Source organism: Falco naumanni, chromosome 6 (assembly GCF_017639655.2).
Source record: "Falco naumanni isolate bFalNau1 chromosome 6, bFalNau1.pat, whole genome shotgun sequence".
Lineage (NCBI taxonomy): Eukaryota > Metazoa > Chordata > Aves > Falconiformes > Falconidae > Falco > Falco naumanni.
In genome coordinates, this window is record NC_054059.1 from 42,451,554 (window position 1) to 42,469,183 (window position 17,630).

The window sequence follows — 17,630 nt, forward strand, 5'->3', positions numbered from 1 at the left end:
ATCCTATCTGAGAGACTTGCCTCCAGAAAAACAGATATTAACTTAAAAATAATAATTACATAAATCTATTAACAGAACATTCTTTGGCTATTAACTTCCCAACGGCATGGCTAGCAGTAAGCTGGTATATAAACTCCATAGAGAAACCTAGAGAAACCTGTTATTCTGTCATGCCATGCATCTCATCCTCCATGGTATTATTTAAGGTCCACTCCCATCTTAAAGCTCTGCAAGCTGGTGGACCTCTACACATAGCAAATACAATAGCCCAGCTGCATGGTCCTCACTGTATAACCATGAGACCACACTGAACAAAACACTGTTATCTACATATAGCACAGAAGTTATTTACTAAACCACTCAGGTTACTCAATACTGTTTTGGATGTCCATGCACTGGAGGGAGAAGAAATAATTCTACCTGGCAAAGTCACTGGTACTGTCTGGGATTTTCCATGAGGAATCAATAGGTGACACGCCCTGATGTGTAGCGGAGCCTCTCTTCCACTACTTAGGGTCAGCAGACATTCTGCCAGAAAGCAAGCCTCTAATATTTGTGGTAAATCACAGCCACAAAGGAATTAGAGGGCCTGACTGTGATGTGAGCAGTCCTCAATAGGAACATGGAACCCTGAGCTGTCACTTAGAAAAACGAGGAAAGTGGCTTAAAAACTAATTAAAGAAAACAACGCCAGGACATCATGAGAAAACACCTTACTGCCTAGCATGGGCAAGGTAGCACCATATAACCTACAAAAGCACTTCAGTAATCGATACGATGAAAAGCAATATACGTGAGAGGTTGTCATATTCTGAGTACAAATGTGCTTTCATTGAGCTTTCAGTGAAGACACTGCTCAGTAAGGAATGTCACCCTTTTTCCAAGTTAGTACCTAACTCTGTCATCTCCTGTGCGCATCATGGGATCCTGTCCGGATCAGGCCACAGGACCAAAGGTCTGGGGCACCACATTGCACTGATTAGGCAACATCCTCAAGAACTGGGCTTCCTGAGAACAACCAAAACAAAAAGTAATGCATTACACTAAAAAACTGAACCTGCATTCTGATGGAGGACTTTTCATCTAACTGCTGATCTTAGAAAAAACACATTTCAGTGAGATCACTACAACAAAGACAAGATACCTTGTCTATAAGGAGGTCTAACAACTTGCCGCTGGGAAGGGCTCCGTAGCCTAGAGTTCAATAGTCGCTGGCGAGGGGACAAAGTGGAGGAAGAAACTGTTGGAGAAACAGTGTGTGCGGTGGTAGATGCAGAAGAATGTGGCCAGACAAAGCTGGGTTTAGATGGGGTATGCTTGTTAGAGGACTGAGTAATCCGTGATACTATGGCAGAGCTTCCTGGCGATTCAGGAGAAGACATTTTTAGTGTTGGAGTTTCTTCCTTCTCTTCCTCTTCAGAGCTTACTTTGTGAGGTAGAATAGTGTCCATAGATTTCCTTTTATTGCCAGTAGTGTCATCATATGTGTTTTTGTTACCTCTAGAAAGAGAAGGGGACCATTTTGCTGCCAAAGATGTGGTTTTCTCTTCCACTTCTTTCTGATCATATTCACTGTAATCATCATCCTCTTCATTAGAAACTGACTGATGAGATTTAGATGAAGAGGAGGAAGAAACTTTTCGGGGAAGTTCGGCTTTGGACATTTTTGAGGGCAACAGGCCATGCTTTTTCTCTGTTTGGGACACTGTTCTTGTAGCAACCCTTGAGCGATTAGGTAATGAAGGACGAGCTTGTCTTGAAGAAGTGGATGACAACCTTGGATTATACTGCTTGTCTTTTGCTGTATCACTGGCAGAACTGGAGGCTGGTTGAGTAAATTTTGGTTTGTAGGAAGGTACCTGAGAACTTGGTTGCTGTTGCTTTGATAGAGATGAACTTGAGCTTCCCTGAGAGAAAGATGCAGGTAATCCCCTAGAAGAGAACACTTCTTTAGGAAACACAGAACGGCTGCTTGCTCTGTCATTGCCTTCTGTTACATCCTCATCATCGTCTTCCTGCAATTCTTCATTACTCTGGGATGAGACAGGAGACGGGAGGCGCCGGCCCCTTGAATGCAGTAAGGAAGGACTTGTTTGTGCCCTCTGTGGAGGATCTGAGTGGGAGGTCTTCTCCAGTGGAAGATGAGAGGGGAATGTCTTTTTAGGCAAAGATGCACTCGGTTTTGATCGAGCAAGCATTTCTTTTACCTCTTGACTGTCCTGCTCTTCAGGCTTATGTTTGGAAAGAGAAGACTGCAAAAGAGAATGCTTTTCTGGAGCTGCCACTCGACTTCGTTGTTCTTCTGAGTCAGAGTGGGGTGACTTTTCACTATGTGTCCCTCTGAGCTGAGAATCAGAATCGGCATGAGGATTTCTTCTCTTGGAATAGATTGCTGAAGAAGACTGCCTGGAAGAGGGTAGAGAATGAAATAAGGGGTTTGCACCTTGTGAGTCCTCCCTAGAATTTTTATCAACATCCTTTCCATCAGATCTGGCACTGGTGGAGGAGCGAGAGTGAGGTGAAGTGTGACCAGAAACAGCAGACCTTGATGAGACAGCCACTGCAGCTAACTTCAAATCCTTCCATGTGCGAGAACTGGAGCCTGAGGGAAGCCTTGTTTGCTGTGACCTAGAACTGGGCTGTCCTGCTCTGTCCTCTGCTTCTTCACTATTAAACTCATTATGACTGTCACGAGCATGGGAATCTGCTGATTTGGAAGATGATTGATGTGAATGAGCCAGAGATCCAGACCTAGTGGGATGGCTTGGGACAACCTCATGAGAGACAGCAGACTGACGATTTGATGGCAAAGCCAGGTGACTAGGCTCTGAAGTTTTAGAAGACACTTTCACCAGCATGGGGTCTGGCTTTCCTTCCACATTATCCACAAGATCATTATTTTTGGATGGCAGAGGACGGGAAGAGGTTTTAGAAGGCACATTAGCGTTGCTGTGTCTCAGTTGCTTTGTTTCATTATCTGTGTATTTAGGAACAGACGAAGTAGAAGAGTGTTGTGCTGCCGATGGTAACAGTGCTGGTGGCTCACGTTTCTCTGTGCCCATCTGCCGTGACACCTCTGATGTGTGGGTTCGAACAGAGGTCCTTCCTGAGGCAAGGACAGGGTGGACTGGCCGACTAGGGGACAAGGGTCTAACATTCCTCCTCTGATCCTGGGCTTTTGGTGGCGTCGTTGGAGCTTCTTGGGAGGAATCGTGATCATGTGTCACTTCAGTGGATTGGAGATCAGGTTCCAGCTCTCCTGTCTTTCTAGAAGGTAACTGAGATTTACTTAGGACCCCTCGAGTCAATATTTTATTCTTATATTCAGAAAGAAGATTCTTTTTATCACTAACATTAGGTGAACGAACAGACGACTGCTTAGAGGAAAGCGAAGGCTGGACTTTTGAAGAAACAGACAAAGTTTGAGAAGGAGATGAGCCAGCGTTCCCATTTTTTTTAGCCTCTGAATTATCTTGAATATTTGTTTGTTGCTGAGCAACTGAATCCTCATGAGCGGCTGGGGGGAAAAAAACATTGTTTATTCACAACCACAGAAGCACAAAAAACTGACCAAGAGAAGAAAACAGCCAGGTAGCAAGAACAAATCAACTTATGAGAATATGACATAATAATTATTTCTGTATTAACCAGCCTGTGGAGTCCAGCTGAGTAAGTTTTGGTTAGTAGGTAGGTACCTATATGGAATTATTGTAGCTTGGGTAGAAGTTAGAGCAATTAAAATCAAGTATCTAAAAGCAGGAACTGCATCATCCTATCAGTGGAACCAGATCTGCAGCAGAACTTAAGTCATGTTGATGGAATGGCGCTGCATTATCCCATCTGAGGCTGTGGCCCACATTTTTAGTTAACTCAGCAAATCTTTTGTCCTCACAACAGCATCTTTTTGGCAAGAAGCAAATGCAAGGAGTAGTATCTGAGTAAGTCGTTCTAAGTGACTTTCAAGAGCAGGATTTGTCAGGAATAGTGCAATCAAAGACCCAAAGCACTGTATTCTTTGGCCTTTGGATAAAAAAAGCACATACTGTTTTCATGTAGGAAACAGTACAGTATGTATTTATTTAAGATGTTAAAATGTCTGTAAAATGTTCTTTTGCATGCTGCAGAGTGACAACCACTTATCTACAAGCATCTCTTTGGACAACACAGTGATGAAAAGAGCCCACAGAAACAGTATTAGGGAAGTAAAATCCCACAGGTTAGATGGAGTGCAGAGGAAGTTAAGCCAGTAAGAATTAACACCAATGGGACAAAGGCGAGAATGGGCAGACTATGCAATCAGTGCACGGCTTGGTGCTCACCTGCTGGGATCGCAACGCTGAAGGCTTTGGACTGAGGACCTGGTCCCCTCCTGTTTGCTGCACGAATTTTGAAAATATAGCGCTCCCCGGCCTGCAGACCATCTATTATGGCTGATGTTGTAGCTCCAGAGTAGGTGATGGACTTTGCTCCAAATGGCTTGAGAGCCGGGGCGTATGAAAGAATGTATTCTGAAATGATTTGGCAGACGGTTGGAAGGAGGAAACTGAAAACAGTCCTGTTTCCAGCGGACAGACTGTATGGGTAGGATGAATTAGAACGTGCATTACTAAAATTAATACACTAGCAATGCACACTGAGTCAACAGCTGGAGTATAAAGACACGAGAGAGAGAGAGAGACATATAGAGAGATATATATATGAAGGTAAGTGGAACATTTGCTCATCTTAACAGACAAAGCCAAATCACATCAATAACCTAATGACTGAGACAAATTATGTTATCTATACCTTTGTAAAAATACATAAGCAACAATGCCCATCAGAGTGAAGTGTCACCAACAGGAGCTGGACAACAGTTGTGCGCACTTCCAGAGAAGGTGTGAAGGACGTAAGAAAATTACAGCACCAACTACTGTGTGGTTTGGTGTGCTGCACCAGGAGGCCTTTTTTGTTTCTGGACACCAACTAATAAAGGGGGAAAAAATGAGTCCTCTGAAAAAAATTAACCGCCCTAAATCAGAAATAACAGAGGAACCCTACAAAGAGAAAATGCACTGGAGGCAGAAAACATAAATGAACGTTGCCAGGAAAACATGTCCTGTCCCACTGCTTGTGGAAACATAGACTGAAAGACTGTGCAAATGTTAGGTAGTGCAGATTGCTACGATCAGAATACCCGTGTTGTTTCAGCTGATGAATCATGAGAAGATTTTGGACTTCACAAGAGAAAGAGAGATTTTGAACTTACTGATTAGCTACCAAGATATTTGCAATCAATAACACATGATCCAGAGAATATTCTTCCAAAGCATAACTTGCTCACAATGGTGGACAACACACAGTTGTGTTGCTGACTGTAGCTATGTCCACAGCAAGTAAGAATGTTAAAAAATTTTCTTTCCCACAGAAACTATTTGGAAGAAGAACAAAATGGTGTATTCACATAATCATCGTTCAAGACATCAGTATTAAAATCAGGTGACATTATTCAATACTATTATTTACTTACTTATCCTATGTTTCCAACAGAGCCTTGGCATAGCTGTAACTGCACTGTACTTTAAGACCCTAGTCACGCAAAGGCCACTATGCCAGTCTGCTGTGGTGAAACTCTACCGGCTCCAGAGGCCATATACTCATTCCTCACCAGTGCTGGAGCCTGAGGAGCATCCCCATGAAAACACCAAAGCACTTACTTTAGTCTTGGAAACTATATTACTGCAGTCAAACGTGTTTCCAGCTGAGTCTTTGCTTAGAGGGGTTTTAGCTGTAATCTACAGGCCAGGAGGTAAAATTCATGCCTGGATGATTGAGGTTCTTACACAGAAAAGATATTTCTACCAGGAAATATCAGCACTGCATATTGCCAAATGGTAGAAATAGCACATCTGTCCAACAAAATCAAAATCTGACACATTGTGCTTAACTATAGCCAGGGCCAACCACCACTGCAGTGAGCAAAGCAAGGTCTTGCTGCCACTTCAGAAACTCACCCTGCTCTCACCTTTCGGTTTAGGATTACTGTGGCACCTGTGCTCTGCATTAGCCCTCTGTATTGAGAGAAATTTCACCCCTATAGGAAAAGTTGTATGCATGAAGTGGAGCTTCCCACTACGCTCCCAAGGATTGCAGATAAGATCTCAGCCATGTGCAGGCTTCCTTTTCTTTTCAATCCTCTGTAAGAGGCATGGGTATCAGACACAAACAGGGTTTTGAAAATAAATTCCAATTGGGTTAAGAAATAAGCCATGCATAGGTCATCAAAATCAATAAAAAAATATTTCATCAATATTTTATATGCAAATGCATTTAATGCCCAGTGGAAAAAGATTTATTAGAAGGCATGGTAAGCTTTGGATTGTTTTCTTTTTGTTTTAAGATGCACAGGAGTTGCTTTAATTGCAGTGGCACTGGTGTAACTTCTGGTAGCTCCCAAATGGCTACTGGAGGACATTTTCTCCCATTACTTTAATATGTGGCATAAATATACAAACGGACAGGGTTGAAAAATAGAAGGATCAAAAGACCAAAATTCCTGATTACCATGTGCTATCAAAACAACTGTGAAGTGCTAATTCAGTGATTTCATTTAGCCAGTATAAATATATTTTTTGTCATTTATTTAGTTTAAAAATAAGACCTCTTCTGTACTACTTCATACTCAAGAAAAACAATGATATATTAGACACATGTAAGTGTTCAGCCCTTGAATATCAGGTATCTTTAAAATGCTTGCCTTGGATGAATCATCTAAAGATCAGCAGACAAAAAAGGACAAAGGGCTACAGACTGTTCAAAATTACGAGCAGATTTGAAATTTCTGAAAATGTCCCTGCATGACCCTGCTTGAAGAAATAATAATTCTTGGACACAATTGTAGTTCCATTGAAGCAACTGGCAAGACTCCTAGTGACTTCAAAGAGGATGGAATTCCATCAGTGCCCTGAAGAACACATAATGTAGGTCTTGTATGCAAACATGGTATACTTCCCTCCTGGCCAAAGGTTTTTTAAATCCTGAGATGCTATAGTGCTGATAAGGCACCTCCAGAAACTTGTGTAACTTGAGTACACAATCCTGTCAACCACTGGAAAATGGAAGCAGCCCAAAGAATCAGCCTGTTCATTTTGAGATAGAAATAGGAGAAAAAAAAATCCCAGGAAGGTATTTTTCAAAATCTTACGCAATTAAATAGCCACTGACAAATTAGCTTTATAACCATGTACAGTAACGCTATAGTCCACAAGGCTTCTATGTGGTATCTGTTGCAATCAGAACTTGTGCATGCTTCTTAAGCTGAGGCTTTCCTTCCACAATAAACTAGAAATAAAACACATGATAAACCCACTCACTTTCTTGGCAACTACCTAACTTTTCCTTCTTCACCTAATTGTTACAAATCCTTTGGGAAACTTCCTTCTTGAGCTCTGTTTTGACCTGCTTATTAATGGAAGAAGAGGTAAGCGTGCACTCCGGGAAGCTCTGTGACATCCCAGGCACACGGTGACAATGGCTTCCCAGTGGTGGTGCGGAGATACTGGGCTGGAAACAAGAAAATTTTGCTCAGGTATAAGCCGTTAACAAGTGAAAAAATCCTGGCAGTCAGTGGTTCCAGCCTACTGTGGAGCAGCAGTCTGGCTTTGAGAAGACCAGCCCCTTGAGGGGATTAAAAATTGACAGTGATGACTTACCTTTGACTTTTCCTTCACTCTCTGGGAGAGCATCCCAGGATGCTGCTACAGAGGTTGGTTTCCCCTTTAGCGGCCAAACATCCAAATTTTCAGGTGCACTGGCAGGAGCTGTGAAAACAGCCATACGGAGAAGAGGCAGGTAAGAAAAGCTGACCTACATAGCATACACCTTTTGTTCCTTCTTCTCAGAGCAGAAATTCTTCTACAGCCATTTCAAAGATAAATGGGAAGAGCACACATGGCTCAGGTCCGTGCATGCCTGTATTACATCTCTCTATCAGCCTCCTGTGGTGAATTTTTATTCCTCACTTTTAGGAACAGGCTGTCTGGATGAGACTGCTACTATGGCTTAGCTGGAATGATGTGGTAATTTGGGTTTTATGGACCACTTCCCTGTACCAAAGGGGCCCCACACCTTCTCCATGGTGGATGCAGGATTTAAATTTGCTGCCCACAGAGAGGGACAGCAGCCATGCTGCTGCTCCCAAAGGAAGGGGCACACACAGCTGCAGGGATCCCAGGTGCTGACCAGTCCCCCAGAAACACCCAAACCACCTCCTCCCATCCTCATTGCACCACAAGAGCAGCCCTGGTGTGCTCTCCAGAGCACTGCTGCAGGGACGCAGGCAGCAGCATGAGGCTTTTCCCAGGTTCCCAACCTTCTGCTGCCTCAGGCAACCACTTATTCTGGCTTTCCCTCAAGTCAGCTCTATTTCACAGCTCAAGCCCTAAGACTTGTGTTACCCTAAGGACCCTTTGAATACATACCTGCCTCTGGGGTCCGTTGGTAAACAGACACGCTCCATTTGCCTTCCTTTTCTCCCTCCAGGATTTGGACGGCAAACTCATACATGGTGTCTGGCACCAGATTCTCCACCAGCGCCCTCCGGTTGGACACCTGCTTGTAATCCCACCTTGCTGATTCCCCCTTTTCCCGATAGCGAACACTGTATTGCCTGAGATCAGAAACACAGGAAAATAAAAATTCACTTGTCAAAACCTAGTATTAGCAGAATCAGAGAGGGACAGGGCTGCTTTCCCCTCAGCTAGCCTGCTGGAGCTTACTGGGAAACCTACCAAACTGTAAACAACAAAGTAGCACCACCATCAAGACCCAGTGTCTTTTAAGCAAGTATTTGTGCCTTCTGCTAATGTCTGATTGCTTTCACCCCAGGGGACAGACTGCCCTTTCCAGCCTCTTACTCAAAACACCCACTGTCCCAAGGGGAAGCTGCAGGGCTTTCCAACCCGAGCCAGGCGCCCCATGCCACCACCTCCCTGCCCCATGGCTGTGAGCATGGCCGGACAGCTGGGAGCCCCTTGCTCCCAGAGCAGCACCAGCAGCTCAGTTCCCATGTGTCTGCCCAGATAACTGCTTCCACAAGGAAACTGAGAAAACTGAGAACAGCTAAAATTACCACTTCTCCTGCTGTGCCCCTCGGGGTCTTTCAGCACTGGGTTACAGAGCTTTTTGGTGTTCCCAGGCTGAGCAGCATAATCCATGCTTTCAGACCTTTGGCTGTTTCCAGCCCATTTCTCTGTTTATTTTGGTCTCCAACTGCTGCAGCATGCTGCAAACTCTCCCACTCACAGAAGCCCCTGACCTGCTCAGCCTCAGCTGCAAGGTGTTTCTGGTGGGTCAGTAGATGCAGGGGGCACTGACAGGCATCTTTCCCATTGCAGCAATGCTTCCTTCCGCTGCCATATGGTCATCTCAAAGTTGTAGTCTGTTCTGACAACCCAGCTCAATGTCTCACCTCTGTGGGCTGTGCCCTGTCCCCCGCCCCTTCTTTCTTCATGCACACATGGGGATTTGCTGACTGTAGTGATATACCAGCATTTGAATAGCAAAATATCCCAGTTGGTGCTGACAACATTTCAGAAGGGATGTAAAACCCTGTAGTCCAGCACTTACACAGACCTCTAAATACTAGAGACCAGGGCACTGGGAGGCAAGGAGGGTACATCACCCCACATCGGGTTTCAAACAGCTGCTCTGAAGCATCCCCTACCAGCCATTGTCATAGGTATGGATATGCAAATTTCTATGCCCTAAGCTAAATAATTCTCATAAGCAACTGTAATCAAATAAATGCAAAAGCAGTAAGTAGTGTGTTGGCAGCAGTTCACCTTCAGTATGCATTCTGAAAAGAAAACATGGCACAGGGATAACTACCTATTTGCTGCAACCTTCTGTTTTTCATGCAGTGGGTCTGTCCAAGCAACAAGCACAGACTGAGAGGACATAACTCGAACGGTTATGTCTTGTGCCACCTCCACCTCTTCCTCCTCTGAAATGGCGAAACAAAATAGCGTATCATTAACAACATAGAGTTCTCATAAAAAACAGTAACTGTCCAACTGACAGTATAACAGGCACGCAGCAGAGATGAATAACAAATACAGTAGTAGTGGAAAACCAAGTACGTTGGTTACTGATGGTACTCCATGGAAGCATCATTTCTTCTGTTGGTTGTCTGCTTACCAGACCAGAGCACTACTATAGTCTAGAGTCCTTCAATATTCTATCAGTCCCCAAACTGTCACTTACAGCAAATGTCTTGTTAACGTATTGACATTCACAGTCTCTGGCAAACTCATTGCTAGAGCTGCCTGCAGAGCAGAAGTTCTAACTTATGACAAAATTTGAGATTCTAAAATTTGTTTCATTTTGTAGGACAATAAAACCAGGGACTGTCAAAAATTCCTCACAAGAATTCCTGCATATTTTACACTTTTGAGTGCTTCAAAGAGGTTGTTTCAGTTCAGCTTTTCATTTTTTATGGTATATAAGGCAAAAATAATTTAAAATTTGAATGAAAAAAACAAAATCATTGAAGTGGGCTGTTTTGACATACCAGAATTTCTTTTGCAAGTAGTTTAAAAACTTAAAAATTAAGTGAAACTAATTTGCTCTTTGAGGTTTTTCATTTTGATGATGCTCCTTTTTCTCTGTCCGTCAGTTTTTCCAGTCTAGTCTATCTACCACGCCATGAAAGATTTATTACTCTTCCTGTTAGTGACCATTCCCAAGTCTCCCAAAGGCACAGAATGCACAAAGTGCAACCTTCCAGCCCAAGATTTACAGAAGAGTAACACTGGAAAAATATTGATGTGTCAGGAAAGACAAGGGGCCAGTAAAGTCTGGAGTATGATTTCATCCTCTGGGGACCTTACTGATGTATGACTGAAGTCCAGGGAAAGATTGCCCTTCTCTTCAGCAGGTGGCATGTTACACTGAAACCCAGCACTGCCCACACAGAAGGCAGGCAGCAGGAAAGCACATATCACTTCTTCCAATCAAGTTCTTAATGTAGAGGGTTCTCATAAAATTTCAGGTTTTCCAAGGCAAACAGTTACTACGCAAAAGTGGCTGAGAGGACCCATCTACTGCTCACAAGTGGCTTAGTGGACCTATTCACAAAGTTTTGCAATGGGAGCACCTGAAGAGAGAAAGTGAACATGAGAAATGGATGGTATCACCTCCACAGAGAAGGTGTGAGGTGGGATTTCAGTATATCATAGTTCTCAGTTCTGACAAGGGTGTTCTCCATCACCATCAAAATATCCAAACCACTCTGCCACCCCCACGATATTCTGATCGCTGTGCAAGGGGATGACAAAGTGGTGCTGGCATGGAGATGACTCAGAATGCTTTTTAATCTTGGCAGCAGTATGTTCCAAAAGAAAGTGAAAACTTCTGCTGACCAGGTTTAGGCTTCTGGAAATCAACCCTTCAGAAAAGGGGGTGAAGATCTGACAAGAACGCATACCATTGTGGAGGTCCTAGCTTTGATTTAATCAAGTCTTCTCATGTGGTTATTGCAGTGGATAACGTTTCCCAATAGCTAGAGAGGAGGACATTAAAAAAACCAACAAACCAACAACAAAAACCCCCAAAACCAAAGAACAAAACCAAACAAACCAAAACCCCCAAACCCAGAAACCCAACCAATCATGGTGCAGAGCTGTATCATTTTATTAGCTTTGCTTGAATTAGAGAAGCAATTGGAGACACCTATCAAGCTCTAACACACAGAGAAAAACCTAACCGTCCCAGCAAAAAAAGACTGCAGTCTAAAATCACAAAGCTATCTCACTGCATTCAAATGTCTCCATGAACTGACAGCAGATGTGAAAGAAACATACCTGTGATTTTTCTTTTAGTTAAGGATGACCTGTAGACAGGTTGGCTCCGTCCTTGGGAACTCCTTGATGGCAGCGAAACCACATGAACTGACTCAGAGGCTGTACATGCGGGGGGAAAAACACACTGTAACCTTTTTCACTGAAAAAAAGTTTTGCTCTTTTCTGGTTTATTCTCTTCTGAGATACAAAAGGAGAAGCTTATTTGAAAGTTAATTTACCTAGAGTCAAAGCACTTACGTCAGAGGGTTCTATATGCATGCAGTAAGAACAGTAAATTTGGTATTTTAGAAACAGGAAAGCAAATTATTAACATGAAAAGACCATTACAGGAGTCCTATATTCTAGGATTGAGTTTTTCTCCTGATAATTTTATGCAAACATTTGTTCTCCTTCTTAAAAAAACATATTATAAAAGTAATGAAAACAAGAAGCAGATGCTCCAAATCATGTTTCACAGTATTTCTCATCAAGATTAAGTTAATTACTGAACTTCCACTAAGTCTGTGACAAGATTTCCATTGCTTTTTGTACTGCCTGGACAGGCTCTCAACCTGCAGAGCAGTGGTACAAGCTGGGCATCAGACAAGAGTGTTCCCTCTGTGAGTGGTGCACAGAAAGGTGAAAAGGTGAATACCACAGAAGGGATGAGAAGTAAGAGATTCCTTTTAGGAAAAGGGGGAGTAACTGATAAAGGTGACTGAGGAGTTCCCTCTCTTTGGAGAAACAGAGATAAAGATATGCATTTCATACAAAACCTGCAAAGCAGAAGGGGAAACTACATTGCAAAGCTAGGAATTCTGGCAGCTATGTGGAATTTTCCAATCATCACCCATTTTGTAACCCAAGACCAGACCACCTGTGGTACAGGCTTTCAGCCTACAGGAGAGATTTTGAGAGAAAGAAGCCTAACCTCGAGCAAACACACCCAAACAGTACAGGAGCAAAGTAAGACTCAGGAGTGCAGACCTAGTGCCCGCTCAGGCAAGAGGAGCTCAGGCAGCAGGACAGGGACAGGTCAGCCACAACACAGGCAGTGACACAAACAGTGCAAAGGGAAATGCTCAGCCTCTGGGGATATAAAACTGTTGCAAACCCCACTGACACCATTAGATGGGAATTCCTTCAAATCAAGGGCAGGTGATCTAGGGCACAAGTGCAAACCAGCACAGCACAGCAGGACAGCGAGCACAGAAGAGGCCAACCTGATGATCTCAAGAGCCCTTAGTGACCACGACCTCACGAAGGAACTGGAGAGAACATGGATGCATGAGTGTTAACACTCTAGTGTGGGGCGCATGAAACAGTTTTAATGGTAAGTATGGATAGATTTAATTAATGCGTTATTACTTTTCTCCACTGGCCTGAAATAACATATGGACACAAAGAATAAGAAGGGAACAAGAAACAACAGACTTCAGAGAGGTCCCACCACATGCAAGGACAATCAGCTATGGCTCTTCTCCCCAGCCCCTCCCTCTGCTGTTAATATGAGTACTTGCACATGGTGTCTTTAACACAGCATCAAGTTCTGCTACGCTTTCTACCCTGGTCATCTTATTTTTCTGTTAAGAACATGTTACAGAACGCAATTATAGTGAGCATTTTCATTTATAGAAAGAAGTAAATTTGATGGCTACAACATGTGATCTGTGATCACCTAGCGGCCACAGGGGATTACAGAAGTGTGCTAGACCAGCGAGTTGCTATCAGGGAAATCTGACTTACCTAGTTTTCTCGCTTCCTGGTTTTGTCGCTCCTGCAGCAGCGGAGCATAGCTCATCCTTTGGCTGCTCTCTCCATACCCACGCAGGTAACCTTGGGATCTGCTGCGTGGACCCCTGAAGCCTGCTCCATAAGGTGGCTTCCACCGAAAAGGTAACTTGCCATCTGGAGACTGGGCACGCATTCTCAGAGGTCTGTTTGGCATGTCCTTCTCTTCAAAAAATAAGCAAACACACACAAACCCCATCACAGTTATTATGAAGCACATGACATATATAGCAGCCCAATATGTCTGTTGCAAGCACATCTATTAAATAACATGAGGATAAAGGGCATAATTTTATAGACATTTATAGGCATAATTATAAAAATAATTTTGCTATAAAACCCAACCACAGTAACAAGTTTTCTAAGTGGGATATATAACACTCAATAGTGTCTTTTCCCAGGCTCTTCAGACAGACTGGTGCAAGACACCAACAGTGAAAACATATCGTAATACAAGGACTCCTGCCAGAAACTGGGGATGTCTCGTAGCTTTCCTGTTTAATCTTTTCCTTTAAAAAATAAAAATAAAAATCCCCTTTCTCTAATTCAGGCATACCAGTACATTAGTTTGTTGGCAAGTGCTAAAGGTCAGTGTAAAATGAAGCACAGAATAGTTTCACTACATTTAAACTTTCTTTTAGAAACAATCCACATTAAAAGCAGGTTCTTCCCTAAACCCATCATTAACGCTTCTGCTCTTGTATTTAACAGGTCTGTTCTGCACATGCTTCAACTCTTGACTTCCCAAGCTCCCATTATACAATCCCTTGAGCATCCAGCACTCTAACAGGTACCTTACACAAGTCATTCATTTTTACATTTGCTGGCAAGTTGGCAGTGTTCTTTTTAAGAAGTGATACTGATGCAACAGATTACTCAAGCAACCAGTCTGGTTGCTCTGAATGGCATTTACAGTTTGTGTGGCATTCTCCATTGCATATGACCTGCCCTCTGCTACTGCACAGTCTGCAAGCAGAGCAGACAGAAGGAAGCAAGGTGCTGGTGGCACCAGACAAGACTGAGATCTCCCACACTTGTAGCAAATTTTGCCTCTCATCTTTTACATTTTGCACTCAAAGCAGGTCTCTCAGTCTCCTCTAGCAATGTCATGCCACCAAGCACAAGGTTGTGTGAACCTGCCAGCACAGAGGTTACACACTATATTCAAACCCTCTCACTCTCTGGCTAAGCCAGTCATTGCAATCACAGCAATGTCAAGGGAACAAGAGACTGGGACAGCAACAGCTGCCAGACACCTGGAAGGACAATGAAAGACAACGCACCAAAGTACGCCCTGTCAGAGCAATAGTGAGAGGTTCTTTTCAGCACCAGTTCAGGAGCTCGTATTTATTCAGGACAGCACTTAAACTTGATACTTTAAGTATGTATTGATGTCTGCATGTCCTCATATACACCAAAAGCAGGTCCTTTCCCAGTATTTCTGCTCAGTGACACCTTCTTTAACCAAACTGCTCGCTGATCCTGATCTGCTGACAAGGTTGCATCTTCTGATGCAGTCCCAACAAGCATTCTTCTGTTAAATTACACTTTGGAAGGGATCATAGTGACTCTCAAAAGCTGTTTGCAGAGCTTCTCTTGAAATCCATGTGAGAAATGCAATGTTTCAGTGCTCATGAGCTGCACAACATATGCAGAGAACCACACACTCCCAGGGAATTCTGCTTTTCTACTGAAACACTGGCCAGCAGCTCAGCACAGTAAATCTTGCCTTTTTATTTTGCCTACAGAGAGACAGACCATCAGTTTAATTACATGGACTTCACCAGCTTCTCTCTTCTGGCTGCTCTTCACCACCCTAGCAAAATGAAGCAGCTCTATACCAGATTAATCAGCCAATTAAGCTGGTTTCACAGACACCTTGTGCTGCCAGATCAGTGTATACTAGCTGGATCACAGCAGTGGATCTGGTTCTAAGTGTTTAACAAACAATAAATGCTTTTTGCTATACAATGAATATGGTTGCTTTCATAAGGCTCCATGACCACTTTCCAAGGAACATTCAGTCATGCACTCTATTAAAAAAAAACACCTGCTCCCCATGGTTTCTTTTTCTTGCTCTCCTGAGCAGTTGCTCAACACAGATTTCAAAAGCCTATTAGTTGTTGATCTTGTAGACCCGGGGTCCTCAAACCTTTTGAACAAGGGGCTGGCCCGCGGATGAAGTGGCAGGAGGTCATCTGCGGCTGCTTGGTTTCCCCACACCAACCCCTGGCGGGGCGGGGGTGGGGGTGGGGGTTCTGTAAATACCAGGGGCCAGATTGAGGACCCTGGGGGGACTTTATCCAGCCTGCGGGCCGTAGTTTGAGGACCCCTGATGTAGACACACAGCCTTCATTCACAGCACCACCATGGAGAACTGAAAGAGGGCAAAATTCAAGCTGGATGGGACACCTGGAGGTTTCTTCTCAACTTCTTGCTCAAAGACAAACTATCTCCAACAGTGCATGAGACCAGCCTTGGTTTTCCCTAACTCATTGTTCAAAACCTCCCACGATGGACATCACACAGCCTCCCTGTGGACCTACTTCAGTGCTGCACCAGCTGCCCAGGGCAAAAGCTTTTATCACAGAATCATAGAATAGTTTAGATTGGAAAAGAACTTTAGTATCATCTAGTCCAACCATTAAGCTAGCACTGCCAAGTCCACTACTAAACCATGTCCCTAAATGCCACATCTACACAACTGATACTTCCAGGGACAGTGACTCAACCACTTCCCTGGGCAGCATGTTCCAATGCTTGGCAACCCTTCGGGTGAAGTTTTTCCTAGTATCCAATCTGAATCTCCTCTGGCACAACTTGAGGCCATTTCCTCTTGTCCTGTTGCTTGTTACTTGGGAGAAGAGACCGACACCCACTGCGCTACAACGTCCTTTCAGGTAGTTGCAGAAAGCAAGAAGGTGCCCCCTGAGCCTCCATTTCTCCAGACTGAACACCCCCAGCTCCCTCAGCCACTCCCCATCAGACTTGTGCTCCAGACCCTTTCCCAGCTCCGTTGCCCGTCTCTGGACACGCTCCAGCACCTCAGTGTCTGCCTTGCAGTGAGGGGCCCAACCTGAACACAGGGTTCCAGGTGCAGCCTCGCCGGTGCCGGGTACAGGGGGGCGATCACTGCCCTCGTCCTGCTGGCCATGCTGCTTCTGATACATTTTCCTAATGTCCAGTCCAAACCTCCCAGACAGCAACTCGTGGCTGCTGCCCAGCATTACGGCATCACACACGGTGTGCCACCACCAAGAAGTGGTTTCCTTGCAGCCCCCAAGCAAGTAGCCACTGGCTGCTGTGCGATGCTGCCCTCTCCTCCCGTTTGTCAGACTGGGCCAGCCCCGCTGCTGCAGCCTCTCCTTGTAGCCCATGGGCCATAGGTAGCCACCACCTCCCCGGATCTCAGCATCTCTACAGAGCAGCCCAGCCCTGGCCGGAGGGGAGGAATGCCTCCCCCAGAGCAGCCAGCTCTCCCAGATCTGTGGCTGGCTGGCCTCAGTGCAAGCACACCCTTTGGGATTCCTCCCAATGGCCCATATGCCCACGGGCGCGGGGTGGCCAGGAGGGACAGTGAAGCCCATCAGCTCTGCTCCCCCAATCAAAGCCACAGCTTCCAACTGGAATTAAAATAGACCGTTGTAAGGGACAAAGGATACAAAAGGAACCAGCCCAGCCAGAGAGCCATATGGAAAGTATTCAAGCTAAAACAAATGTGGCTTTAGGCAAAGAGAAGTTGATCGACCCTGATGCTGAATGCAGGGGATTAGCTGAGATTTTAAACCCAGGGCTTTCTAAGGCTTCGATTACTTTCCTCACAGTAGCACTTCATATGAAGTTTGTGCCAGGCTTGACAGAAAGAGATTTCTCATTAAAAACAAAGATCAGCGGGAGGAGCTGGCCCATCCTGCTGTAGCCCACAGCCCAGGAGCCACCAGCCTGGGCTGGGCTGAGGCTGAAGGCCCTGATCCCCACCACAGAGAGGAAGGAGAAGCTGGGCTCACGCCACCTCGTATG

The 17,630-nt window shown here is 44.5% G+C and overlaps 1 protein-coding gene across 1 annotated transcript in view; it reads right to left on the reverse strand.

The window, feature by feature from the left end:
• FNDC1 (fibronectin type III domain containing 1) overlaps positions 1-13,771 on the reverse strand; it is a 47,201-nt gene extending 33,430 nt beyond the window's left edge. The window contains exons 1-7 of the mRNA XM_040599157.1: positions 13,566-13,771; positions 11,841-11,939; positions 9,868-9,982; positions 8,460-8,647; positions 7,692-7,799; positions 4,320-4,508; positions 1,145-3,517 (exon numbers count right to left, since the gene is read on the reverse strand). Coding sequence (XP_040455091.1) covers positions 1,145-3,517; positions 4,320-4,508; positions 7,692-7,799; positions 8,460-8,647; positions 9,868-9,982; positions 11,841-11,939; positions 13,566-13,767 — 3,274 coding nt within the window. The 5' untranslated portion in view covers positions 13,768-13,771. The remainder of the gene's footprint in view (positions 1-1,144; positions 3,518-4,319; positions 4,509-7,691; positions 7,800-8,459; positions 8,648-9,867; positions 9,983-11,840; positions 11,940-13,565) is intronic.
• Between the last annotated feature and the right edge of the window lie 3,859 nt (positions 13,772-17,630).